The 27353-nt window shown below is 38.1% G+C and overlaps 1 protein-coding gene across 1 annotated transcript; it reads right to left on the reverse strand.

Annotated features, from left to right (window-relative positions):
* Positions 1 to 4274: 4274 nt before the first annotated feature.
* Positions 4275 to 27122, reverse strand: LOC112391536 (cytochrome c 2). Its single transcript, XM_024732914.1, has 2 exons — positions 26954 to 27122; positions 4275 to 4565 (listed from the first exon to the last, which is right to left on the reverse strand). The coding sequence occupies exons 1-2, from the start codon at positions 27120 to 27122 to the stop codon at positions 4417 to 4419; spliced, it is 318 nt and encodes a 105-aa protein (XP_024588682.1). The 3' UTR covers positions 4275 to 4416.
* Positions 27123 to 27353: the final 231 nt, after the last annotated feature.

Consider the following 27353-nt stretch of genomic DNA (forward strand, 5'->3'; position numbering starts at 1 on the left):
AAATAAATAAATCATGAGAATATAATATGCAGCATGGTGACTGACTATATTTAACGATACTGTATTGCATATTTGAAAGTTGTTAAGGAGTGTATGTCTTAAAAGTTCTCATCAAGGAGAAATAAAAGTTTTGTAACTATGTATGGTGATGGATGTTAACTAGACTTGCTGTGGTAATCATTTTGCAGTATATAAAAATTTGAATCATTATGTTGTACAGCTGAAATTAATATAATGCTATATGTCAACCCCAATTTAAAAAAATAAAATTTAAAAATTAAAAAAAGAGCAAAGTTAACACCTATATATAGCATGACTGATCAGGGTAACAGGTAAATCAAAGAACAAAAAGGCTGGGTCCAACAGAGTAACTGTCTGAAGTGAAAATATGAGCAAAAGAAATACATACACATGTTTATGGTGGATGGTATTTTGCTTGCATTATTCACTACCCTCTTCCTTCTGAAGGGATGACCTACTACTGTTATATGGCTTGCCATTCCTCCTGCAGAGGGAGCATACCCCCTCACCTCACTGGCACTGGGCTAGGCCACTTACCCTGTTTTGGTAACTCGATGTATGCCACACCTAAACAGAAGCTTTATGAAGCATCAGGAGCTTCTTCCAGGGCTCTTGATCTTTTCCTCTTCCATAAGAATGGGAAATGGGACTGTCTCATAGAGGTACTTCTCCTTTAACATGATCCAGAATGAGAAGACACTTGGAGTAGGGCCACAGTTGACTACAGGATACAAGCCATGTGAATGAGAAATAAATGTTTTGTTGTTGCAAGCCCCTAAGATATTGTTACTGGAGCAAAGTTGATTAATACAGAAATTGGTACCTAGAAGTGGGGTGCTGCTATGTGGCCCTATCTTCTGCACCAGATAGCAGGTGGCACGGAAACTATTATTCGGAGCTAGAAAAATGGTGACCCGTGTTATGCAAGGATCAAATATTTGGTGAAATTTTCACCTGCAATAACTTAAACAGCAGGTAATAAGCCTAATAAATTTATGGCTTTGGGTGAAGAGAATGCAAAACAAAATGTTACTAGTGTACTCTCGTCATTCCTAGCTGTATTTAACAAGATTCTACAAAAAAGGTGAGCTCATGAAAAGAACAGGCCTATCTACAAGCATGATACAAGGGAAAATAGAGAACCCAGAAATCCTAGGAGTTGCCACCTGGAAAGCTACAACTGTTTCTCATTTCAACTTCAGATAAAATTTGAAAATACTCTGTGCAACAAAGGCCAAATAAGACAGTCTTGGGGCTGAGAAATGGCTCAGAAAAAGAATATGACTCCATGAAACCTTGATAAGCACAAAGAACTATCAACAATAAGAACAAAATTTAAAAAGATGTTTGGAGACAGTTGTATTAAAAAAGGACTGTGTTTAAAAGGACAGTGTTTAGGGCTTCCCTGGTGGCGCAGTGGTTGAGAGTCCGCCTGCCAATGCAGGGGACACGGGTTCGTGCCCCGGTCCGGGAAGATCCCACATGCCGTGGAGCGGCTGGGCCCGTAAGCCACAGCCGCTGAGCCTGCGCGTCCGGAGCCTGTGCTCCGCAACAGGAGAGGCCACAACAGTGAAAGACCCACGTACCACAAAAAAAAAAAAGGACAGTGTTTCAAAAGGACTGTGACTGTTAAACATACAACAATCTTTGGGCTGCTGTCATCTGGGGGCTTGGCTGGACTAAATGGCCCAGGCTGTGTGGCCCCTTCACAGAGATGGCTGAAGTCCGGGCTCAGTGGGTCTCTGGAACAGCTGAATCAATTGATTTCTCTCTCTCACTCTCTCTCCCAGCTAAATCAATCTCTCTCCCTCTCCTTCTCTCTCTTTCTCGACAGTTTCAGGCCCTCTCACTCACCATAAGGTTTCTCCATGTGGTCTTTCCAGCAGGATTGCCAGACTTCTTACATGGCGGCTTAGATCTTCCAAAAACCAAAAGAGGAAGCTACCAGGCTTCTTAAGGCTTAAGACCAGAATTGGCATACCATCACTTCTACCACGTTCTAGTCATTAAAATGAAACAAGGTCAGCCCAGATTCAACGTTTGAAGGGACTACAAAAAGGCACGAATACCTGCAAGCCAGTTTACTGACCGCCATTTCTGGAGACCAGCTGCCGTGATGCACAATAAGCATTTATTATATAAGCTCACTTATTAATAACCTTCTACTGTAGCAGACGATATTCTTATTGTGGTAGAGATAGGCACACAATGGTTTAAAATCATCACCCTTATTTTCATTATCAAACAGCATATATATAGTCATGATTTTCACACACAATTCCAAAAAAGGAAAATGAACCAAAAATAAACCTCTTGGCAGGATTAACACAGAAAGATTTTATTTCAAAGATTCTGATTCCATATCATTGTTGCAGTTTTATAAAGGAAAGTTAAATGTGAAGATGTAGATTTGACAACAGTAATTAAATGAGTATGGACTTAGCCAGAATCCCACATAAAAAGTTGAAAAATCAGATATTTGGAGATCAGGACACAGGTTCTAGTCTCAGTTTTGAAGGTTAACTCCAAACAGGAGGCCTTCTTGCTCCTATGCAATGTGGCTTTTTCTCAGTACCACCAAGTTTATCTATCAGGACTGTATAAATCTGAACTATAATTATAAATCTGAATTGAGTTCAAGCTCTTTCTCACAGAGCTCTATGTCTCATGCAAATTAGAACACAGGGTATGTCAACCAGTTCTACATCCCTGCAAACCCAACTCAGCTCTGACACTGGCAACATCCTTAATACATGCTTGGAGTCCCTACAGATGTCTCTGCCCTCATCAAAGAACTCCTCCAGGGAGAAAGTCACAAGGTCAGCTTTGCCTAAGGCCCTCTCTTGGCCCACAGGGACACACTCTCCTATTCAACACCGGCCCTGGGCTCCAGGAGGAGTTCATTCTCTCCCACTTGCCAAAGCATTAAGAGTGATACCAGGCACTTAAATGATTTAGAGGAACCTTCTGGAAATCACAGCTTTTTCAACCACATTCCCCTCACTTTGGAAACTTTCTGACAGGAATATCTTCTCAGTAGTGGCATTTGCTAGTAAGTTAACTAGCTAACATATTCCTAGGACATGGTGAAAAGTCACCAAGAATTGGAGTAGAAGATCTAAGTTTTGGTTCTGGCACCAGATCTTTCTAAGTCTCGCTGTAGAAGGTAAACTTCACCTTACAGAGGTGTTGTTGTGAAGTGGAAATGAGATAATGAATATCTTATCCTCACCCATAATGACCCCGACCAGTCCATTATCCACCTCTCCGGTAAGGAAACAGCTTGTCCTTGTATGGGGCCGTGTCGTTTGGGTGACAGAGTACTTGTAGGATTTCAAAGCCATTTCAGGGGCCATCTCAGAGCCACCGTTCCCTTCCACATGGGCCCTGTTGTGGACCTGCCCCATCATGCCTCATTCCCACTTACTGTGAAGTGGGAGGTCTTTTACATTTAGGGTGAGGGTTGTTTTTCTTTCTCCCTCTCTCTCAGGGTCCCTGCTATCCCTCCCTACAGTCCAGCCTTATATTACTCAGGATTAGAAGAGCATCATAAAAAGATGAATTCAGAAAAAGAATGTTATGTGATATAAATGCATATTAACATGGAACATGCTTTTCTCCTTCTCTCTAGGTTTTATTTTATGTCACCCATGGCCAACAATTGCCTTTTTTTCCCCAATAATATTCCTAAGATCACATATTTGCCTTCATCTTCCCTACTTTTTTTCCCTTAAAGTTACTTTAAGTATTGTTTATAATAAAAGGCAAACATATAACCAAACAGCTTAATGAAAATTAAACCTAATGTCTGCTATATTTACATTTAAATTGCAGAGAAATAAGTATGTGGAAGCTATCTCCATCATCAACAGCAGTTGCTAGGCCTATAAAATATTTGTGCATGTAGAGACTACTGAAGAGCAATGTTTCAGTTTCCTTCCCTCTCTTCCTCCATCCTGACCTTGTCCACATCCTTAGCGACCAGATAAAATCAAGTTCAGACTCTGAAGGACATTTGATCAGTAGATTACACACAATCAAAAATATCAACTTTTGGGCTTCCCTGGTGGCACAGTGGTTGAGAGTCCGCCTGCCAATACAGGGGACACGGGTTCGTGCCCCGGTCCGGGAAGATCCCACATGCCGCGGAGCGGCTGGGCCCATGAGCCATGGCCGCTGAGCCTGCGCATCCGGAGCCTGTGCTCCGCAACAGGAGAGGCCACAACAGTGAGAGAGGCCCACGTACAGAAAAAAAAAAAATCAACTTTGATTTTAAAATGTTAAACTTACTACAAGCTGATCAGGAAAGGTCAAATATGACTTCTTCAAACATGCAATATTTGAAATAGGAAAAATTTGGCTTATAACTAATAATTTTTAAGTTGTAAGAGCATTTCATGAAGATGTTGCCTGTTTCAAATACTCAATAAGATCTTCTCTCTCACTCTTCTTTTTAAGACCAGCAAAGACCATTTTAGTTCCAGGGATATATTTTTTTGGGTTCTCCAAATATTCCATCAGAGTCTCCTCTCCCCAGATAACACCTATAAAGGTGAAAATAAGTTTTAAGTTTGTGAAGTTACACTTGTAAGGTTTACTTTCTGATGTGACCCACATTTGTGAACAAAAGATTACTCTTGGACTCAGTAGGAAGGTTATTATAACTGAGAATACTTAGTTTCTGACCTACAAGAAAATTCCAAAATTAGTCTTCGGTGATCTACTCTTGGGTTTCTTTGTAGAAATCCAATGCTGTTTAAGATTATCTAAGGTACACCAATGAACTACCAACCCAGACATGTTGGGCCTAAGCAGTATGGCATCCTCCTAGAATCACAGAGAATTCCTTCTATCTTAGAGATCAATTAACCAAAATCCTCATTTTGCAGATGAGTAAATGATGACCCAAAGAGAGGATAATAACTTACCCTAAGACGACAAGGCCACATAGAGTAAAGAACTGGTAACTAGTAACTTATATTTCCATGTTTTTTTGTTTCTCTTTTTCCCAATCACACCAAGCTGCCTCTGTCAGGATCTCTAACAAAAACCTATGAGTTCAGGAATCCAGTTTTACAATGAGAGACAGGTTGCATCCAACGTTTTTCCTTTCTAAAGCCAGTTGAAAAGAACATGAACAAAGAGAAACAGAAATGCTAGTTCCACTTTCAATAAAATTTTTGAGTGAGTGCCTCTACCACCAAACTTGATACACTTAGAAGACTACCAAGGACATAAAACCTGGACCAGAATGAAAGGACACTTTTCACTAATTTCTAAAGAAGAGAAAAGTTCTCCAAAATAGGTGACAAATCCTGAGGTGCAGAGTCATAACCCTCTGTTGGACCCAAAGAGAGTAGAGTACATATTGGCTGGCTGTGAAAGTCTCCCTAAATTCAATTTGATAACATGGAGGGCCAGGGGAGCCAGGAGTAAAGAAGAAAACACATCTTTAAAAGAAAGATTCTACCTTGCAATAGGATAAAAGAGAAACCTGAGGTGTTGGATAACCCTGGAGCTGCCAGTCTTTGTCAGCTGAAGAGCCAAATAACCCTGCAGCAAACATATACATATACACATAGCTCTAACACATAACTGTGGGTGAGGAAGATCTTATAACCAACTGGAACACTCAGACCCTCACTCTTACTGTCCTTCTGCAAATAACCAATCAAGGACAAATTGTCCTAATCAAAAGATGAGTAGTAATCAGAAAGGAATCACCATGAAAGAGTACTGAAAACACACACACAACATACACACACACAGCAGAAAGGAATATTAAAAAAGTTAAATGAAATATACACAACAAAAATTATATACACTAAGCAGAAAAAATCAGGAGCACATTCCCATGGATTCAGAAAAGGTCTTTGTTATTTGTAATGAGGTAGACGGACCTAGAGTCTGTCATACAAAGTGAAGTAAGTCAGAAAGAGAAAAACAAATACCGTATGCTAAAGCACATATATGGAATCTAAAAAGAGGTACTGGGACTTCCCCGGTGGCACAGTGGTTAACAATCTGCCTGCCAATGCAGGGGACACGGGCCCTGGCCCGGGAAGATCCCACCTGTGGCAGAGCAACTAAGCCCACGCACCACAACTACTGAGCCTGTGCTCTAGAGCTCGTGAGACACAACTACTCAGCCCACGTGCCACAGCTACTGAAGCCTTTGTGCCTACAGCCCATGCTCCACAACAAGAGAAGCCACTGCAACGAGAAGCCAGTGCACTGCAACAAAGAGTAGCCCCCACTCGGTGCAACTACAGAAAGCCTGAGCACCACAACAAGGACCCAATGCAGCCAATGATAAATAAATTTACTTTTTAAAAATAAATTTATTTTTGAAAATAAATAAATTGTTTTAAATAAATTTTTTTTAAATAAATAAATAAATTTATTTTTTTTAAATAAATAAATATGGGGACCTTCAAGATGATGGAGGAGTAAGATGTGGCGATCACCTTCCTCCCCACAAATACATCAAAAATACACCTACAGGGCTTCCCTGGTGGCGCAGTGGTTGAGAGTCCGCCTGCCGATGCAGGGGAAACTCCCCACATACCTGGGTAGGGCAAAAGAAAAAACAGAAAAAAGAACAGGGATGGGACCTGCACCTCAGGGAGAGAGCTGTGAAGGAGGAAAAGTTTCCACACACTAGGAAGCCCCTTCACTGGTGGAGACGATGGGGGGTGGCGGGGGAGAAGCTTCGGAGCCATGGAGGAGAGCACAGCAACAGGGGTGCTGAGGGCAAAGCAGAGTGATTCCCGCACAGAGAATCGGTGCCGACCAGCCCTCACCAGCCCGAGAGGCTTGTCTGCTCACCCGCCACAGCGGGCGGCGCTGGGAGCTGAGGCTCGGGCTTCGGAGGTCAGACCCCAGGGAGAGGACTGGGGTTGGCTACACAGCCTGAAGGAGGATAGTGCGCCACAGCTAGCTGGGGGGGAGTCCAGGAAAACCTCTGGACCTGCCTAACAGGCAATAGACCACTGTTTCAGGGTGTGCAAGAAGAGGGGATTCAGAGCTCCGCCTAAACAAGCTCCAGTGACTGGGCGAGCCGCTGCTATCAGCACAGACACCAGGGACGGGCATGAAATGCTAAGGCTGCTGCTGCAGCCACCAAGAGGCCTCTGTGCAAGCACAGGTCAGTATCTACACCTCCCCACCCACGAGCCTGTGCAGCCCACCACTGCCAGGGTCCCATGACCCAGGGACCACTTCTCGAGGTGAACACACGACGCGCCTCAGGCTGTAGCAACATCACGCTGGCCTCTGCAGCCTCAGGCTCGCCCCGCATTCCGTACCCCTCCCTCCCCCTGGCCTGAGGGAGCCAGAGCCCCCTAATCAGCTGCTACTTTAAGCCCATAATGTCTGAGCAGGAACAGACGCCTTCAGGTGACCTACATGCAGAGGCGGGGCCAAATGCAAAGCTGAACCCCAGGAGCTGTGCAAACAAGAAGACAAAGGGAAATTTCTCCCAGCAGCCTCAGGAGCAGCAGATTACATCTCCACAATCACCTTGATGTACCCTACATCTGTGGAATACCTGAATAGACAAGGAATCATCCCAAAACGGAGGCCATGGACTTTGGGAGCAACTACAGACTTGGGGGTTTGCTTTCTGCATCTAAATTGTTTCTAGTTTTATGTTTATCTTAGTTTAGTATTTAGAGCTTATTATCATTGATAGATTTGTTTATTGATTTGGTTGCTCTCTTCCTTTATTGTTTTTATAAATATATATATATTTTTCCTTTTTCCCTTTTTGTGAGTATGTAACTGTATTCTTCTTTGTGTGATTTTCTCTGTATAGGTTTGCTTTTACCATCTGTCCTAGGGTTCTGCCTGTCTGGTATTTTTTCTTAGTATAGTTTTTAGTGCTTGTTATGATTGGTGGATTTGTTTCCTGGTTTGGTCTCTCGCTTCTTTCTTTCTTTTATTACTTTTTAAAATTTTTAACAATATTTTTTATTTTAATAACTTTACTTTATTTCTTTTCTTCTTTTTTTCTATCTTTCTTTTTCTCCGTTTTCTTCTGAGCCGTGTGACTGACAAGGTCTTCGTGCCATGGCCAGGTGTCAGGCCTGAGCCTCTGAGGTGGGAGAGCTGAGTTCAGGACATTGCTCCACCAAAGACCTCCCGGCCCCGTGTAATAGCAAACGGCCAAAGCTCACCCAGAGATCTCCATCCCAACGCTAAGACCCAGCTCCACTCAACAACGAGCAAGCTACAGTGCTGGACACACTATGCCAACCAACTAGCAAGACAGGAACACAACCCCACCCATTAACAGAGAGGCTGTCTAAAATCATAATAAGGTCACAGACACCCCAAAACACACTACCGGACATGGTCCTGCCCACCAAAAAGACAAGATCCAGCCCCATCCACCAGAACACAGGCACCAGTCCCCTGCACCAGGAAGCCTACACAACCCACTGAACCAACCTTACCCACTGGGGGCAAACACTGAAAAGAACAGGAACTATGAACCTGCAGCCTGCAAAAAGGAGACCCCAAAGACAGTAAGTTAAGCAAAATGAGAACACAGAGAAATACACAGCAGTTGAAGGAGCAAGGTAAAAACCCACCAGACCAAACAAATGAAGAGGAAATAGGAAGTTTACCTGAAAAAGAATTCAGAATAATGATAGTAAAGATGATCCAAAATCACTGAAAAAATACAAGAAATGCTTAACAAGGACCTAGAAGAACAAAAGAGCAAACAATGATGAACAACACAATAAATGGAATTAAAAATTCTCTAGAAGGAATCAATAGCAGAGTAACTGAGGCAGAAGAACAGAAAAGTGACCTGGAAGATAAAACAGTGGAAACAACTACCATAGAGAAGAATAAAGAAAAAAGAATGAAAAGAATTGAGACAGTCTCAGAGACCTCTAGGACAACAGTAAATGTAACAGCATTCAAATTATAGGGGTCCCAAAAGAAGAAGAGAGAAAGAAAGGGACTGAGAAAATATTCGAAGAGATTATACTTGAAAACTTCCCAAATATGGGAAGGGAAATAATCAAACAAGACCAGGAAGCACCGAGAGTCCCATACAGGATAAATCCAAGGAGAAACACGCCAAGACACATATTAATCAAACTATCAAAAATTAAATACAAAGAAAAAATATTAAAAGCAGCAAGGGAAAAATAACAAATAACATACAAGGGAATCCCCATATGGTTAACAGCTGAACTTTCAGCAGAAACTCTGCAAGCCAGAAGGGAGTGGAAGGACATATAGAAAGTGATGAAAGGGGAAAAGCTACAACCAAGATTACTCTACCCAGCAAGGATCTCTTTCAGATTCGACAGAGAAATGAAAACCTTTACAGACAAGCAAAAGCAAAGAGAATTCAGCAACACCAAACCAGATTTACAACAAATGCCAACGGAACTTCTGTAGACAGGAAACACAGAGAAGGAAAAGACCTACAATTACACACACAAAACAATTAACAAAATGGTAATAGGAACATACATATCAATAACTACCAAAAATGTAAAAAGATTAAATGCTCCAACCAAAAGACACAGACTGGCTGAACAGATACAAAAACAACACCTGTTTAATGCTGTCTACAAGAGACCCTCTTCAGCCCTAGGGACACATACAGACTGAAAGTGAGGGGATGGAAAAAGATACTCCATGCAAATGGAAATCAAAAGAAAGCTGGAACAGCAATTCTCATATCAGACAAAATAGACTTTAAAAAAGACTATTACAAGAGACAAAGAAGGACACTACATAATGATCAAGGGATTAATCCAAGAAGATATAACAATTGTAAATATTTATTCACCCAATATAGGAACACCTCAATACATAAGGCAAACGCTAACAGCCATAAAAGGGGAAACTGACATTAACACAATCATAATAGGGGACTTTAACACCCCACTTTCACTAAAGGACAGGTCATCCAAAATGAAAATAAATAAGGAAACACAGGCTTTAAATGATACATTAAACAAGATGGACTTAATTGATATTTATAGGACATTCCATTCAAAAACAACAGAATACACTTTCTTCTCAAAGGCTCATGGAACATTCCACACAATAGATCATACCTTGGGCCACAAATCAACACTTGGTAAATTTTAGAAAACTGAAATCATATCAAGTAACTTTTCTGACCATAATTCTGTGAGACTAGATATCAATTACAGGAAAAAAACTGTAAAAAATACAAACACATGGAGACTAAACAATACACTACTACATAAGCAAGAGATCACTGAAGAAATCCAAAAGGAAATCAAAAAATACCTAGAAAGAAATGACAACGAAAACACAACGACCCAAAACGTATCGGATGCAGCAAAAGCACTTCTAAGAGGGAGGTTTACAGCAATACCATCCTACCTTAAGAAACAAGAAACATCTCAAATGAACAACCTAACCTTACACCTAAAGCAATTAGAGAAAGAAGAACAAAAAAACCCCAATGTCAGCAGAAGGAAAGAAACCATAAAGATCAGATCAGAAATAAATGAAGGAAACAATAGCAAAGATCAATAAAATTAAAAGCTGGTTCTTTGAGAAGATAAACAAAATTGATAAACCACTAGTGAGACTCATCAAGAAAGAAAGGGAGAAGAGACAAATCAACAGAATTAGAAAATGAAAAAGGAGAAGTAAAAACAGCCACTGGAGAAATACAAATGATTATAAGAGATTACTACAAGTAACTATATGCCAAAAAATTGGACACCCTGGAAGACATGGACAAATTCTTAGAAAAGCACAACCTTCCGAGACTGAACCAGGAAGAAATAGAAAATATAAACAGACCAATCACAAGCACTGAAATTGAAATTGTGATTAAAAATCTTCCAACAAACAAAAGCCCAGGACCAGATGGCTTCACAGGCAAATTCTATCAAACATTCAGAGAAGACCTAACACTTATCCTTCTCACACTCTTCCAAAATATAGCAGAGGGAGGAACACTCCCAAACTCATTCTACAGGCCCCCATCACCCTGATACCAAAACCAGACAAAGATGTCACAAAAAAAGAAACCTACAGGCCAATATCACTGATGAACATAGATGCAAAAATCCTCAACAGAATACTAGCAAACAGAATCCAACAACACATTAAAAGGATCATACATCATGATCAAGTGGGATTTATGCCAGGAACACAAGGAATCTTCAATGTATGCAAATCAATCAATGTGATAAACCATATTAACAAATTGAAGGATAAAAACCATATGATCATCTCAATAGATGCAGAAAAAGCTTTTGACAAAATTCTACACCCATTTATGATAAAAACCCTCCAGAGAGTAGGCATAGACGGAACTTACCTCAACATAATAAAGGCCATATATGACAAACCCACAGCCAACATCATTCTCAATGGTGAAAAACTGCCATTTCTAATAAGATCAGGAACAAGACAAGGTTGCCCACTCTCACCACTATTATTCAACAAAGTTTGGAAGTTTTAGCCACAGAAATCAGAGAAGCAACAGAAATTAAAGGAAACCAAATCAGAAAACTAAAACTGTCACTGTTTGCAGATGACATGATCCTATACAAGGAGAACCCTAACAATGCTACCAGAAAACTACTAGAGCTAATCAATGAATTTAGTAAATTAGCAGGATACAAAATTAATGCACAGAAATCTTGTGCATTCCTATACCCTAATGATGAAAAATCTGAAAGAGAAATTAAGGAAACACTCCCATTTACCACTGCAACAAAAAGAATAAAATACCTAGGAATAAACCTACCTAAGGAGACAAAAGACCTGTATGCAGAAAACTATAAGACACTGATGAAAGAAATTAAAGATGATCCAAACAGATGGAGAGATATACCATGTTCTTGGATTGGAAGAATCAACATTGTGAAAATGACTCTACTACCCAAAGCAATATACAGATTCAATTCAATACCTATCAAACTATCAAATGGCATTTTTCACAGAAGTAGAACAAAAAATTTCACAATTTGTATGGAAACACAAAAGACCCCGAAAAGCCAAAGCAATCTTGAGAAAGAAACATGGAGCTGGAACAATCAGGCTCCCTGACTTCCAACTATAGTACAAAGCTACAGTAATCAAGACAGTATGGTACTGGCACAAAAACAGAAGTATAGATCAATAGAACAGGAAAGAAAGCTGAGATAAACCCACACACATATGGTCATCTTATCTTTGAGAAAGGAGGCAAGACTATACAATGGAGAAAAGACAGCCTCTTCAATAAGTGGTTCTGGCAAAACTGGACAACTCCATGTAAAAGAATGAAATTAGAACACTCCCTAACATTATATACAAGAATAAACTCAAAATGGATTAAAAACCTAAATGTAAGGCCAGACACTATAAAACTCTTAGAGGAAAACATAGGCAGAACACTCTATGACATAAATCACAGCAGGATCCCTTTTGACCCATCTCCTAAGAGAAGTGGAAATAAAAATAAAACTAAACAAATAGGACCTAATGAAACTTCAAAGCTTTTGCACAGCAAAGGAAACCATAAACAGGACGAAAAAACAACCCTCAGAATGGGAGAAAATATTTGCAAACGAAGCAACTGACAAAAGATTAATCTCCAAAATATACAAGCAGCTAGTGCAGCTCAATATCAAAAAAAGAAACAACCCAATCCTAAACTGGGCAGTAGACCTAAATAGACATTTCTCCAAAGAAGATATACAGACTCCCAACAAAAACATGAAAGGATGCTCAACATCACTAATCATTACAGAAATACAAATCAAAACTACAATGAGGTATCACCTCACACCAGTCACAATGGCTATCATCAAAAAATCTACAAACAATAAATGCTGGAGACGGTGTGGAGAAAAGGGAACCCTCTTGCATTGTTGGTGGGAATGGAGGACAGTAAAAAACTAAAGACAGAACTACCATATGACCCAGCAATTCCACTACTGGGCATATAACCTGAGAAAACCATAGTTTAGAAAGTGTCATGTACCACAGTGTTCATTGCAGCTCTATTTACAATAGCCAGGACATGGAAGCAACCTAAGTGTCCATCGACAGATGAATGGATAAAGAAGATGTGGCATATATGTACAATAGAATATTACTCAGCCATAAAAAGAAAGGAAACTGAGTTATCTGTAGTGAGACGGATGGACCTAGAGTCTGTCATACAGTGTGAAGTAAGTTAGAAAGAGAAAAACAAATACTGTATGCTAACACATACATATGGAATCTTAAAAAAAAGAAAATGGTTCTGAAGAACCTAGAGGCCGGACAGGAATAAAGACGCAGACATAGAGAATGGACTTGAGGACACAGGGAGGGCAAAGGGTAAGCTGGGATGGAGTGAGAGAGTAGCATGGACATATATACACTACCAAATATAAAACAGATAGCTTGTAGGAAGCAGTCGCATCACACAGGGAGATCAGCTTGGTTCTTTGTGACCACCTAGAGGGGTGGCACAGGGACGGTGGGAGGGAGACGCAAGAGAGAGGGGATATGGTGATCTATGTATACGTATAGCTGACTCACTTTGTTATACAGCAGAAACTAACACACCATTGTAAAGCAATTATACTCCAATAAAGATGTTAAAAAATAAAAGTAAATAAATTAAAAGACAGTACTGATGAACCTAGTGGCAAGGCAGAAATAAAGACACAGATGTAGAGAACGGACTTGAGGACACAGGTGAGGAAGGGGAAGCTGAGATGAAATGAAAGAGTAGCATTGTCATATATACACTACCAAATGTAAAATGGATGGCTAGTGGGAAGCTTCTGCGTAGCACAGTGAGATCAGCTCAATGTTTTGTGACGACCTAGAGGGCTGGGATAGGGAGGAATCTTAAAAAAAAGAAAATGGTTCTGAAGAACCTAGAGGCCGGACAGGAATAAAGACGCAGACATAGAGAATGGACTTGAGGACACAGGGAGGGCAAAGGGTAAGCTGGGATGGAGTGAGAGAGTAGCATGGACATATATACACTACCAAATATAAAACAGATAGCTTGTAGGAAGCAGTCGCATCACACAGGGAGATCAGCTTGGTTCTTTGTGACCACCTAGAGGGGTGGCACAGGGACGGTGGGAGGGAGACGCAAGAGAGAGGGGATATGGTGATCTATGTATACGTATAGCTGACTCACTTTGTTATACAGCAGAAACTAACACACCATTGTAAAGCAATTATACTCCAATAAAGATGTTAAAAAATAAAAGTAAATAAATTAAAAGACAGTACTGATGAACCTAGTGGCAAGGCAGAAATAAAGACACAGATGTAGAGAACGGACTTGAGGACACAGGTGAGGAAGGGGAAGCTGAGATGAAATGAAAGAGTAGCATTGTCATATATACACTACCAAATGTAAAATGGATGGCTAGTGGGAAGCTTCTGCGTAGCACAGTGAGATCAGCTCAATGTTTTGTGACGACCTAGAGGGCTGGGATAGGGAGGGTGGGAGGCTCGAGAGGGAGGGGATATGGGGATAGATGTATACATATAGCTGATTCACTTTGTTGTACAGCAGAAACTAACACAACATTGTAAATCAATTATACTCCAATAAAGACCAAAAAACACAACTTATCAGCTAAAAAAAAAAGGTCTTTATAAATCAAGGGCTTATAGCAGAGCTACAAAGGTTCAAGGAGATGATAAAACAGAAAGACATAAATAACAGCAAAAAGAATAGATACTACTGATAGCACAATCAGGCTTGAAAATATTGATAAAAACAAAATGAGAATAAAAAGTTTAAAATAATCATAGGAAAAATAACAGATATAGAAGACATTTAGACAACAGATATCCCAAATATGCACAATTGATGGCCCAAGTAAGATTTCTTTAAAAAAAACAAATGAAATAGTATAAAATTATTAAAACATATAATTCAAGAAAACTTTCAAAAATAAAAGTCCTTAAAAACAAACAACTCAATCCAAAAATGGGCAGAAGACCTAAACAGACATTTCTCCAAAGAAGATATACAGATTGCCAACAAACACATGAAAGAATGCTCAACATCATTAATCATTAGAGAAATGTAAATCAAAACTACAATGCAATATCATCTCACACTGGTCAGAATGGCCATCATCAAAAAAATCTACAAACAATAAATGCTGGAGAGGGTGTAGGGTGTGGAGAAAAAAAAAAAAAGTCCTGAATCTGCCAATTGGAAAAACACAAGTCCAGGAAAATCTGAAACAGATCAATCAAGGCTTATACACAGCCTAGTATATTACTAAATTTCAATACGAATTTTACTGAAACTTAGGGGGAAAAGAGTAAAATAAAAATAAAAACAAGTAACTTATAATGGAAAACAATCAGGCTGGCTTCAGATTTCTCCAAAGAAAAATTCAACATGAAGCATACAAAATCCTGAGGAAGTAAAAGTATCATCCAATCATTTTACATCTAGCCAAACAATTCAAGTGTAATGGGAATCCATCAATCTTTTCAAACATCAAGAACTGGAGTAATATGGTTCCAGTAATTCTTTCTTGGCATAACTACTGATAGATAATCTTCTACCAACCAAAAAGTAAATATAGACACTGTGGTAAAAGCTGGGAATAAGCACTAATACAATCTAAATGTAGGACAAATGTTAAAGCAACTGTGGTAATTATAGTTACATAGGATATAAATTATATGTATCATGTCAAATCAGAAATAACAACATAAGTAGCTCAGTTAAGAGTATGAAAAAATTGGGGCTTCCCTGGTGGTACAGTGGTTGGGATTCCGCCCGCCGATGCAGGGGACGCGGGTTCGTGCCCCAGTCCGGGAGGATCCCGCATGCCGCGGAGCAGCTGCGCCCATGAGCCATGGCCGCTGGGCCTGCGCGTCGGGAGCCTGTGCTCCGCAACGGGAGAGGCCACAGCAGTGAGAGGCCCGCGTACTGCAAAAAAAAAAAAAAAAATAGTATGAAAAAATTGGAGGTTGTATAACCACTTTGATTCTCTCATCCTTCAGAGTGAAGAATAGACAGATATTGCTTAAAGTAGTTAAATAAAATAATAGAGGCATACAATATAACTTAAAGTATGAATACAGCCACTAAAATTATAAAGAATAATATTACCATATAAAATTAGTTGGTAAAGGGAAAGGAATAGGGGAGGATAGGGAGACATGAATATACATAATTTCCTATCACTCATACTGGGAAGTATCCTTTTAAACTATCTGAATTTTCATATAATATAAATGGGTTTCAAAATATTTTTTAAATTATTAGTACATTTATGATTTTATGTGTCCTACTGCTTATTTTAACAGATCTGACATGACAAAAGGAAAAAGATAATAATAATAATGTTAGTTCAGCTAATATGTTAACCCCATGATATGATTTCATCAAAGGCTGAAGAAGACCTGAGTCTGAATCTTAGTTACATCACTTGTTAGCACACAAACCTGGGCAAATCATGAGTTAATTCAATTTGTTTCAATTATCATTGCCCCCAAAATGCAAACAGCATATAGTTATTCAATAATATGTATAAAGTACTATTCTCAAAAGAAAAATTGTATCCATTTACAGATGTTTAAAAAAAAAACAATACAGATGCTCAACATCACTAATCTCTAGGGAAATGCAAACCAAAACCACAAGGAGATATCACTTCACACCCATTAGGAAAGCTATTATCAACAAACAAACAAACAAATAACAAAATAACAAGTGTTGTCTGAGATGTGGAGAACTCGGAACCCTTACGTATTGCTGGTGGGAACATAAAATGATAGAGCCCTTATGGAAAATGGTACAGCTATTTCTCAAAAAATTAAACTCAGAATTTTCATATGATTCAGCAATTCCACTTCTGGGTATTACACCCAAAGGAAGTGAAAGCAGGAACGTGAACAAATATTTATATCCTGTGTTCATAGCATCATTATTCATAATAGCCAAAACTGGACGTAACCAGAGTGTCCACTGATTGATAAACAAAATGTGGTATATACATACAATGGAATATCATTTAGCCTTTAAATGGATGGAAATTATGACACATGGTACAACATGAATAAACCCTAAAGACATTATGCTACATGAAATCAGCTAGTCACAAGAAGACAAATACTATGTGACTACATTTATATGAGGTACCTAGAGTAGTCAAATTCAGAGACAAAACAGAATGGGGGCTTCCAGGGCCTGTTTAATGGGTACAGAGTTTCAGTTTGGGAAGATAAAAAACTTCTGGAGATGGATGGTGGCGATGGCTGCAGAACAATGTGAATGTGCTTAATGCTACAGAACTGTACACTTTAAAATGGTTAAAATGGTAAATGTTATGTTATACATATTTAGCTACAATTTTTTTAAACCACACTATATAAAATTATTGCCACAATCATGAATTTTGTAAAACTATACTCTAAGCAAGTCATATGGAACAATCTTCTTTAAAATATGAGAATTTCCTTATTCTTTTGAAAACTAAAATGGTCTAATTATTTCCAACACCATACATGGAAAATAAACTACAGCTGACAGTTTCCCACAATTTGTATTAAAACTGAACTACTGACTTCTTGGCTCTTCTTATCAAGTCTGTCTTTGATCAAGCTGTCCTAAAGTATTTTTTAAATCTTTATTTATTCTAAATAATATTATTTTAAAATCCTGTTCAATTAACCTAGTAAGCTACTTACATTATTTTTTCCAGCTTTACTGAGATATAATTGATATATAACATTCTATAAACTTAAGGTGTACAATATGTTAATTTGATACACTTACATATTGCAAAATCATTACCACCATAGCATTAGCAGAAACCTCCACCCCATCACGATTACCATTTCTTCTTTGTAGTGAGAACATTTAAGATATACTCTCTTAGCAACTTTCAAGTATATAATACAGTATTATTAGCTATAATCACCATGTTATACATCAGATACCCAGAACTTGTTAATCCTATAGCTGGAAGTTTGTACCCTTTGACCAATATCTCCCCATTACCCTAACTCCCCACCCCTGGTCACTACCCCTCTACTTTCAATTTTTCTAAGCTTGGCTTTTTTAGATTCCACATGTAAGTGGTATTATACAGTATTTGTCTTTCTCTGTCTGACTTATTTCACTTAGCATAATGCCCTCAAGGTTCATCCAAGTTGTTGTAAATAGCAGGATTTCTTTCTTTGTCATGGTTGAATAATATTCTATTGTGTATATACAGTACATCTTCTTTATTCATTCATCCACTGATGGACTCTTAGGATATTTCAATATCTTGGCTATTGTAAATAATGCTGTAATGAACATGGTGGTGCAGATATCTCTTCAAGATTCTGCTTTCATTTCCTTTGAATATATACCCAGAAGTGGGATTACTGGATCATATGGTAGGTCTATTTTTAACTTTTTGAGGAAACTACATATTGTTTTCCACAGTGGCTTACCAATTTGCATTCCCACCAACAGTGTAAAAGGGTTCCCTTTCCTCCACATCCTTCCCAATAATTACTATTTCCTGTCTTTTGATAATAGCCATTCTAACAGGTGTAAGGTGATAATCTCACTTGCATTGCCGTGATTATTAGTAATGATGTGTACCTTTTCATGTATCTGTTGGCCATCTATATGTCTTCTTTGGAAAAATGTCTATTCAGTTCCTCTGTACATTTTTTAATCTGGTTGGTTTTTCCTCTATTGAGTTGTATGAGTTCTTTATATATTTTAGATATCTACCCCTTATCAGATATATGATTTGCAAATATGTTCTCCCATTCAGTAGGTTGCCTTTTAATTTTATTGACTGTCTCTTTTGATGCGCAGAAGCTTTTTACTTTAATTAGTCCCATTTATTTATTTTTGCTCTTGTTGTTTGTGTTTTTGGTGTCATATCAAGAAAATCACTGTCGAGACCAATGTAAAGGAACTTTTCCCTATGTTTTCTTCTAGAAGTTTTATGGTTTCTGGTCTTATGTTTAAATCTTTAATCCATTTCAAATTAATTTTTGTCAGTGGTGAACAATAAGAGTCCAATTTCATTCTGCTACTTATTCTTATTTCATTAGTAGAACTAACAAATAATATTATATCCCCAAATAAGTCATAAATATTAATTAAACAATCTGACTCTGGAACATTTTATTTCTAATTATTAAATAATGTTAAAGCCAAGCCGTATACAGCCTTTTATCTTTGATAAAAACCTATAATAAAAGATATATTTGTAATAAGCTTTAATATGATTTTAAATCAATGTTAATAAGCAAAAAAGTCTTTAACATATTGGCAGCTAGAGGGACAAATGTTAGGTTATAACTGTTCTAAAAATCAGGACTTCAAAAGTTGACTGCTCTTATAATTGGATAATAAAATAATAAAATAACACTATAGAAAAATATTACTTTAAAAGTTAAAGAGCCATATAAATGCATACAATAAATGCAAGTTTAAGACTGATTTATTCAATAGTCTATCAATTGTAAATCCTACTGCAATAAATGCAATTCCATTCTCATACTAACTGCCTGGAGTTAGCACAGACTCCAAAGTCCCCAACAAGACTGCCTCACTTCAGACACCAGCTGCAAGTTCAGGGTCCCCAGCCCATCCAAACTTCTAACCAACTGACTATAAATTTAAGGGTTCCCAGGACTCCCTTAGGTTTTATAATTTGCAAGAACAACTCACAAAACTCAGGAAAGCACTACTTAAAAATTACAGTTTTACTATAAAGGACACAAATCAGTACCAGCTAAATGAAGATACCCAGTTGGTGAGGTCTGGGAAATTCACAAACACAGAGGTTCCTGGCCCTGGCCCTGTGGAATCATGACTCATCCCCCTCCAGTACATTGATGTGTTTACCAACCAGGAAGCTCAAGTAGAGCTTCCAGTTGAAAGTGGCCAGAGTTTTTATTGGGGTTTCATTACATAGGCATGATTGATGAATCACTAGCCATGTGCTTGAACTCAATCTCCAGCCCCTGTCCTCTATCCTTGGAGTTCAGACTGATATCACCTAGCCCAAAGCCTCAATTCTCTAATTACATGGTTGGTCCTTCCAGGTTGCCCAGCCCTCATCCTGAAACTATCAAGGAGCCTACCACAAGTCATCTCATTAGCATAAACACAGGCTGTAGTCCCAGAACCCAACCCTGAGTAACAAAGATGCTCCTATCACTGGAAAATTCCAAGGTTTTAGAGATCCCTCCCAGGAACCTGAGACAAAGACCAGACAATTCTTTATTATAGAATATCTACTAACCAACATTTCTGCATATACTAAATACAATGATATTGTATTACTAACAACTACACTGATGTTTAAGAAGGTGATAAACATGCTTGACTTGACAAAGATTAAATTTTATTCTATGTTGTTTTAATGTAAGTATTTTTATCAATTATCTATGTATTTATTTGATATATATGTGGTCCTTTACTGTGGGTGCCCCCTGAATAAAGTTATGTTGAGACCCTAACCCCTGGTACCTCAGAATGTGGCTTTATTTGCAAATAAGGTCATTGCAGGTATGTTTAGTTAGGTTGAAAAGAGGTCACACTGAGATAGGTCTCTCAATCCAATTTTACTATTATCCTTGTAAGAAGGCCATGTAAAGACAAAGACACATTGGGACAATATGACAATGAAGGTAGAGACTAGAGTTATGCAGCTGTAGGCCCAAAACATGAAGTTTACTGGCAAACCACCAGAAGATAGGAAGAAGCAAGGGAAGATTGCCCTCAGGTTTCAGAAAGAGTATGGCCCTGCCAACAACTTGATTTTGCACTTCTAGCCTCCAGAACTATGAAACCATAAATTTTCACTATTTTAAGCCACCTAATTTATAGTACTTGGTTACAGGAGCCCTAGGAAACTATTACCATCCTCAAATGCTAAGATGTAGTAGTAGTGCTCTAAAACAGACTTACCATATACTCCCCACGCCAACCTAGTTTGCTTGGACACCCAAGTCTAGGAACAAATGGCTTTGCCAGCTCTCCATCCTACTAAACTGTATTGCTCTCAAGGTTTTGAGAAAATGCAAAGTATCTTATTTTCACATACACAAAAAAACTGACAATCTAGACATGTGTGAACTTTGTTTTAATCAAACCATTTGACTATCTATAAGGTTTCTTTCCCCAAAATTCCAGGTAACAAAAATTTCTTTACATCTTATCCATCTGTAGTGTAAGTAACTGACAATTAGCGTTTTTGATTGTAATGTAAGTGCTCGACATTAAGCTTTTAATTGCTGAGGCATCCCCTTCAAATACATCCATCTTGAATAAATGCACTGCCAGCTATAAAAGTAGATAAAGAGCAAGGATGCCCACCCATGAAGTTCCCTTTTTTCAGAAAGGCAGACCCATATAACTGACCATTTGACTGACTGCCTTGCTTTTTCCCGTCCCATGCTTTAATTCCTGCTTTTATATTTTAAATTCACCAATAAAGAGTGAACCCACAAAACCCTAGGCACCCCACTCTCAGCCCCAATAAAAGCAAAACCCCAAGCCCACGCTCTCTTTCTACCTGATACCACACTGGGTAGCCCCACACATGCTGTGTTCCCTCCAGGACCTGTGAGTAATAAACTTTGTTTTTTTTCAAAGTTTCCTGATGGCTATTGCTAAAGTAAAGTGTGTCTTGCAATCATAATAAGAACCATAGCAATTATACTCCAATAAAGATGTTAAGGAGAGGACGGGGGAAGATGGCGGAAGAGTAAGACGTGGAGATCGCCTTCCTCCTCACGGATACACCAGAAATACATCTACACGTGGAACAACTCCTACAGAACACCTACTGAAGGCTGGCAGAAGACCTCAGAGCTCCCAAAAGACAGTGAATCACCCCAGGTTGAGGAGGTGGTTTCTGGGAGCAGGATTTATGATTTTTTCCCCCTTTGCCTCTTTTTGTGAACGTGTATGTGTATGCTTCTGTGTAAGATTTTCTCTGTATAGCTTTGCTTCCAACATTTGTCCTAGGGTTCTATCCGTCCCTTTTTTTTTTTCTAAATATTTTTTAGTACAATAACTATATTATACTTTATTTTATTTTTACTGTATCTTCTTTCTTTCTGTCTTTTTTCCTTCTTTCCCTCCTTCCTTCCTTCCTTCCTCCCTCCCTCCCTCCTTTCTTTCCTTGTTTGCTTCTTTCTTCCTTCCTTCCTTTCCAGGGGTAAGGGTGAGTTTTGACAGGGCGAGAGAGAGTCATGGACATATACACACTAACAAACGTAGTAAGGTAGATAGCTAGGGGGAAGCAGCCGCAAGGCACAGGGATATTAGCTCGGGGCTTTGGGACAGCCTGGAGGGGTGGGATGGGGAGAGTGGGAGGGAGGGAGGTGCAGGAGGGAAGACATATGGGAACATATGTATATGTATGGCTGATTCACTTTGTTGTAGAGCAGAGGCTAACACACCGTTGTGAAGCAGCTGTACCCCAATAAAGATGTTTAAAAAAAAAAAAAAAGATGTTAAAAAAAAAAGACTGCTGATCACAGATCATCGTAGCAAGTAAAATAATAATCTAAAAGTTTAAAATATTGTGAGAATTACCAAAATGAGACAGAGACACGAAGTGAGCAAATGCTGTTGGAAAAATGGTATTGAGAGACTTGCTTGGTGCAGCGTTGCCACAAACCTGCAACATCTGAGAAGTCTAATAAAGGTATGCCTGTACAAGTTTCACAAAAACAAACAAACAAACAAAAACCTCAACAGGCTGAAACGAACTGCAAACACTATCTTACTAGAAACATTAACACAGGTTGAAATAAGTAGAATCCCTCTTTTGACAAAGTGTAAGCTACTATATGTGCACTCAAAAAATAATGCACAAGATGCCAACTCACCTTATTAAAGCCTCTCTCCTGCAACATGGTCTACAAAGCTCAATCAAATGAGGTACTTTAGTCTATACAAGCACTTAAAAAACCAATTAAGGAATTTTTAAATACTAAATTCAAATCACTTATGAAGAGGACTTACAGCTGCCAATAATTTATATTTAAAACTTCTCCAAACACCAAACCCAGATAAAGACATCACAAGAAAATCAAAAAACCAATATCTCTAATGCAAAAATCCTCAACAAAATACTAGCAAGCTAAATCCAACTGCACTGTTAAAAGAATAACACACTATGACCAAGTGATATTTATCCCAGGAATGCAAGAATGGATCAACATAAGAAAATCAACATAATATACCACATTAACAGAGCAAAAGGAAAAAAAACACATGATTATCTCAACAGATGCAGAAAAAGCATTTAACAAAATCCAACACCTATTCATGATAAAAACATCCAGCAATAGAAGGGACCTTGCTTAACATGAAAAACAGGATTTATGGATAACCCACAGCTAGCACCATATTCAAGGTAAAAACTGAAAGCTTTCCCCCTAAGATCAAGAACAAGACAAAGGACTTCCCTGGTGGCACAGTGGTTAAGAATCCACCTGACAATGCAGGGGACACGGGTTTGATCCCTGGTCCGGGAAGATCCCATGTGCCGCAGAGCAACTAAGCCCATGCACCACAATTACTGAGCCTGCGATCTAGAGCCTGTAGGCCACAACTACTGAGCCCGTGTGCCACAACTAATGAAGCCCACATGCCTAGAGCCCATGCTCCACAACACGAGAAGCTACTACAACAAGAAGCCCGCACACCGCAACAAAGAGTAACCCCCGCTTGCCGCAACTAGAGAAAGCCCATGCGCAGCAACAAAGACTGAACACAGCCAAAAATTAATTAATTAATTTAAAAAGAAACCAAAAAACAAACAAGACAAAACAAAGATGCTCACTCTCCCCAGAGCTATTCAGAATTCTACCGTAAGTCCTAGCCAGAGCAATTAGGGAAGAGTAAGAAATAAAAGCTACTCAGATTGGAAAGGAAGAACTAAAACTATCTCTATTCACAGGTGACATAATTCTCTATATAGAAAATTGTAAAGAATCCACAGAAAATCTACTAGAGCTAATAAATGAATTTAGCAAAGTTGCACAGCACAAGATCAACATACAAAGATCAGCTGTTTCTACACACAAGCAGTGAACAATCTGAAAAGGAAATTTTAAAAACAATTCTATTAATAATAGTACCTAAAAGAATAAAATAGGTAGAAATAAATTTAATCAAGGAGGTGAAAGACTTGCACACTGCAAATTATGAAATACTGCTAAATTTAAGAAGAGCTAAATAATAGGAAAGGCATCTCACGTTCACAGAATGTAACATTAATAGTGTTAAAATGGCAATACTCCCCAAAGCAATCTTCAGATACAATACAAGCTCTATCAAAATTCCATAGGCCTTTTTGCAGAAATGGAAAAGGTGATCTTCAAACTCATGGAATTGCAAAGGGCCCTGAATAGCCAAAACAATACTGAAAAATAAAAACACAGTTGGAGGGCTCACCCTTCCCAATTTCAAAATTTACTACAAAGCTACAGTAATCAAAACAGTATAGCACTAGTATAAGAATAGATGTACAGACAAATGAAAGAGAATTGAAAGTCCAGAAGTAAACCCTAACATATATGGCCAACTGATTTTCAACAAGGCTGTAAAATGATTTTTAACAATTCAACTGTAAAAGAATCTCTTCAACAAATGGTGCTAGGAACACGAGATAACCACATGCAAAAGAATGAAGTTGAAAAAAAAAAAAAAAAAGAATGAAGTTGGACCACTACCTCACTCTATATAAAAAATTAATGATAATTAATTTTGGTTAATTAAAAGTAGGTCAGTAACCTAAATATCAATATGAGATAAAACTATAAAACTATTAGAAGAAAACATAGGGTAAATCTTTATGACCTTAGATTTCATGATAGATTCTCAGATTTTACACCCAAACACAAGCAACATTAACAACAAAAATAGATAAATGGCGTTCATACAAATTAAAAATCACTGTTCATCAAAAGACATTATTTTAAAAAATGAAGACAATCTACAGAATAAGAGAAAATATTTGCAAGTCACTTATTTGATAAGGGTTTAGTGTCCAGAATACATAAAAAATCTTATAACTCGACAACAGAGGCAAACAACCCAAATAAAAAATGGGGAGAGAATATAAACAGACATTTTTCCAAAGAAAATATACAAATGGCCAACAAGCACATGAAACAATGCTCAGTATTATGGATCATTAAGGAAATACAAAGCAAACTCACCAGGCACCACTTCATACCCACTAGGATGGCAATTAGAAAAAGAAAGAAAAGAAAAGAAAAGAACAAGTGTTGGTGACTATACAGAGAAATAAGAATCCTCCTACACTGCTGATGGAAAAGTAAAATGGTGCAGCCACTGTGGAAAACAATCTGACCTTTCCTCAAAAAGTTAAACGTAGTTAACTGACTCAGCAATTCCACTCCTAGGTATAGATCTAAAGTAACTGAAAACAGGGACTTAAACACTTTTTCACAAATGTTCATAGTAGCACTATTCACAACAGGTAAAAGGTGGAAACAATCCAAATGTCTATCAACTGATGAATGGATAAACAAATTGTGATATATACATACAATGGAATAGTATTCAGCCATAAAAAAAGAATGAAATATTGATACATGCTTCAACTTCAATGAATCTTGAAAATATTCTAAGCAAAAGAAGCTAGACATAAAAGATCATGTATTACATGATTCCTTTTATATGAAATATCTGGAGTAGACAAATCCATAGAGACAGTAGATAAGTGGTTTCCAAAGGATGGGGGTAGGGGGATATGGAAAGTGATTAGTTAATGGGTACAGGGATACTTCTGGGATAATGAAAAAGTTTTGAAACTAAAGAGAGGTGGTGATTGTACAACACTGTGAATACAGTAAATGTTACTGAATTTTACACTTTAAAATGGCTAATTGTATGTTATGTGAATTTCATCTCAATTAGAAAAATAGAAAGAAAAATAAATAAATAAAACAAAACAAAATAAAATAAAAACCTTTCCAAACAGTGGTGTAGTAGTGATCTGAAATTTGGGCCTGTAAGAAATGCTGAGATACCAAGAACAATTTTTTTTTAATTTTACATCTTTATTGGAGTATAATTGCTTTACAATGGTGTGCTAGTTACTGCTGTACAACAAAGTGAAGCAGCTATATGTATGCATATATTTCCATATCTCCTCCCTCTTGCGTCTCCCTCCCACCCTCCCTATCCCACCCCTCTAGGTGGTCACAAAGCACCGAGCTGATCTCCCTGTGCTATGCAGCTGCTTCCCATTAGCTATCTATTTTACATTTGGTAGTGTATCTATGTCCATGCCACTCCCTCACTTCATCCCAGCTTCCCCTTCCCCACCCACCTTGTCCTCAAGTCCATTCTGTACACCAAGAACAGCTTAAAAACTAGAGTTGTACCCTATTTTTAAGTGAATGCTAATTATATACGTAAGTATATAGAGATACAGATATCTCCAAGAGTAATAAATTGCTTTGCAAAGATATTAGTCTTTTGCAACCATTGTGAATTTCAATCCTAAAATTAACTGTCATCTACACGCTTTCCACCAACAAAGAAATGATTGAATATACTTTTTCAAACTATATAACATTCCCCACACCCTGCTAAGAATCACTACTACAAATAAAAAATTGCCATTATGCCATTAAAACATAATTTGATTTTTTTAAATTTAGCTCATGCCTTTTCAAGATATATGTATTGCATAAAATGAAGTTCCTTGTATAGGCAAAAAAACTTATGCCACAGAGGATTACTAATTTCTCTGATCATAAAGATGACCAGTTATCCAAACACAGATCTTATGACATAAATCAATATTTCCATGATATAAACATGTGGATTTCATTTTTAATTCTGCAAATTATGAAATTATTATATCAAATCCTGTGCCTTCTTCTTTGCTACAAAGTTCCTGGTTCTCTCCAACAACTGCCTAGTTTTTACCTTTGTTTTTGTTTGCAACGGTATAAGAAAATCCTGGTGCTTGTCCTGTTTTTCTGCCAAAAACGCCCCAGAGGTTTGGACCAGTTCTGTGTTTTCCACCTTTTTCCACTGTGTGGCACTGAGCACATTTTTGAACAAAGATCTTCTTGCCTGCCTCAGCATTTGCCATTTTGTTCTGCAATGAAACATTAAACCACAAACCAAAGAAAGTATCTGATTTGCAAGGCTGGATAAAAAGGAATTTCATCACTTTGACTGAAGTGAATACTAATGATATTAAACCAAAATATAATTTAAAGCAGACATGCTTTAAATTCTGAGTGCTCAAAAACACAAACATAGCATTCAGTTTTATAAAGAATCATCTCACTTATCAGGTTTATTTTGAATTTCTAGCCAT

This window comes from Neophocaena asiaeorientalis, unplaced genomic scaffold (assembly GCF_003031525.2).
Source record: "Neophocaena asiaeorientalis asiaeorientalis breed wild unplaced genomic scaffold, Neophocaena_asiaeorientalis_V1.1 scaffold96, whole genome shotgun sequence".
NCBI classification, from domain to species: domain Eukaryota; kingdom Metazoa; phylum Chordata; class Mammalia; order Artiodactyla; family Phocoenidae; genus Neophocaena; species Neophocaena asiaeorientalis.

What these genes read in the sequence shown, in the direction of transcription:
- LOC112391536 (XM_024732914.1), bottom strand. Translation starts at nt 27,122, where the DNA reads ATGGCAAATGCTGAGGCAGGCAAGAAGATCTTTGTTCAAAAATGTGCT. An exon ending in CGTTGCAAACAAAAACAAAG is followed by an intron (nt 4,566 to 26,953) that starts GTAAAAACTAGG and finishes TCACCTTTATAG; the next exon opens with GTGTTATCTGGGGAGAGGAG.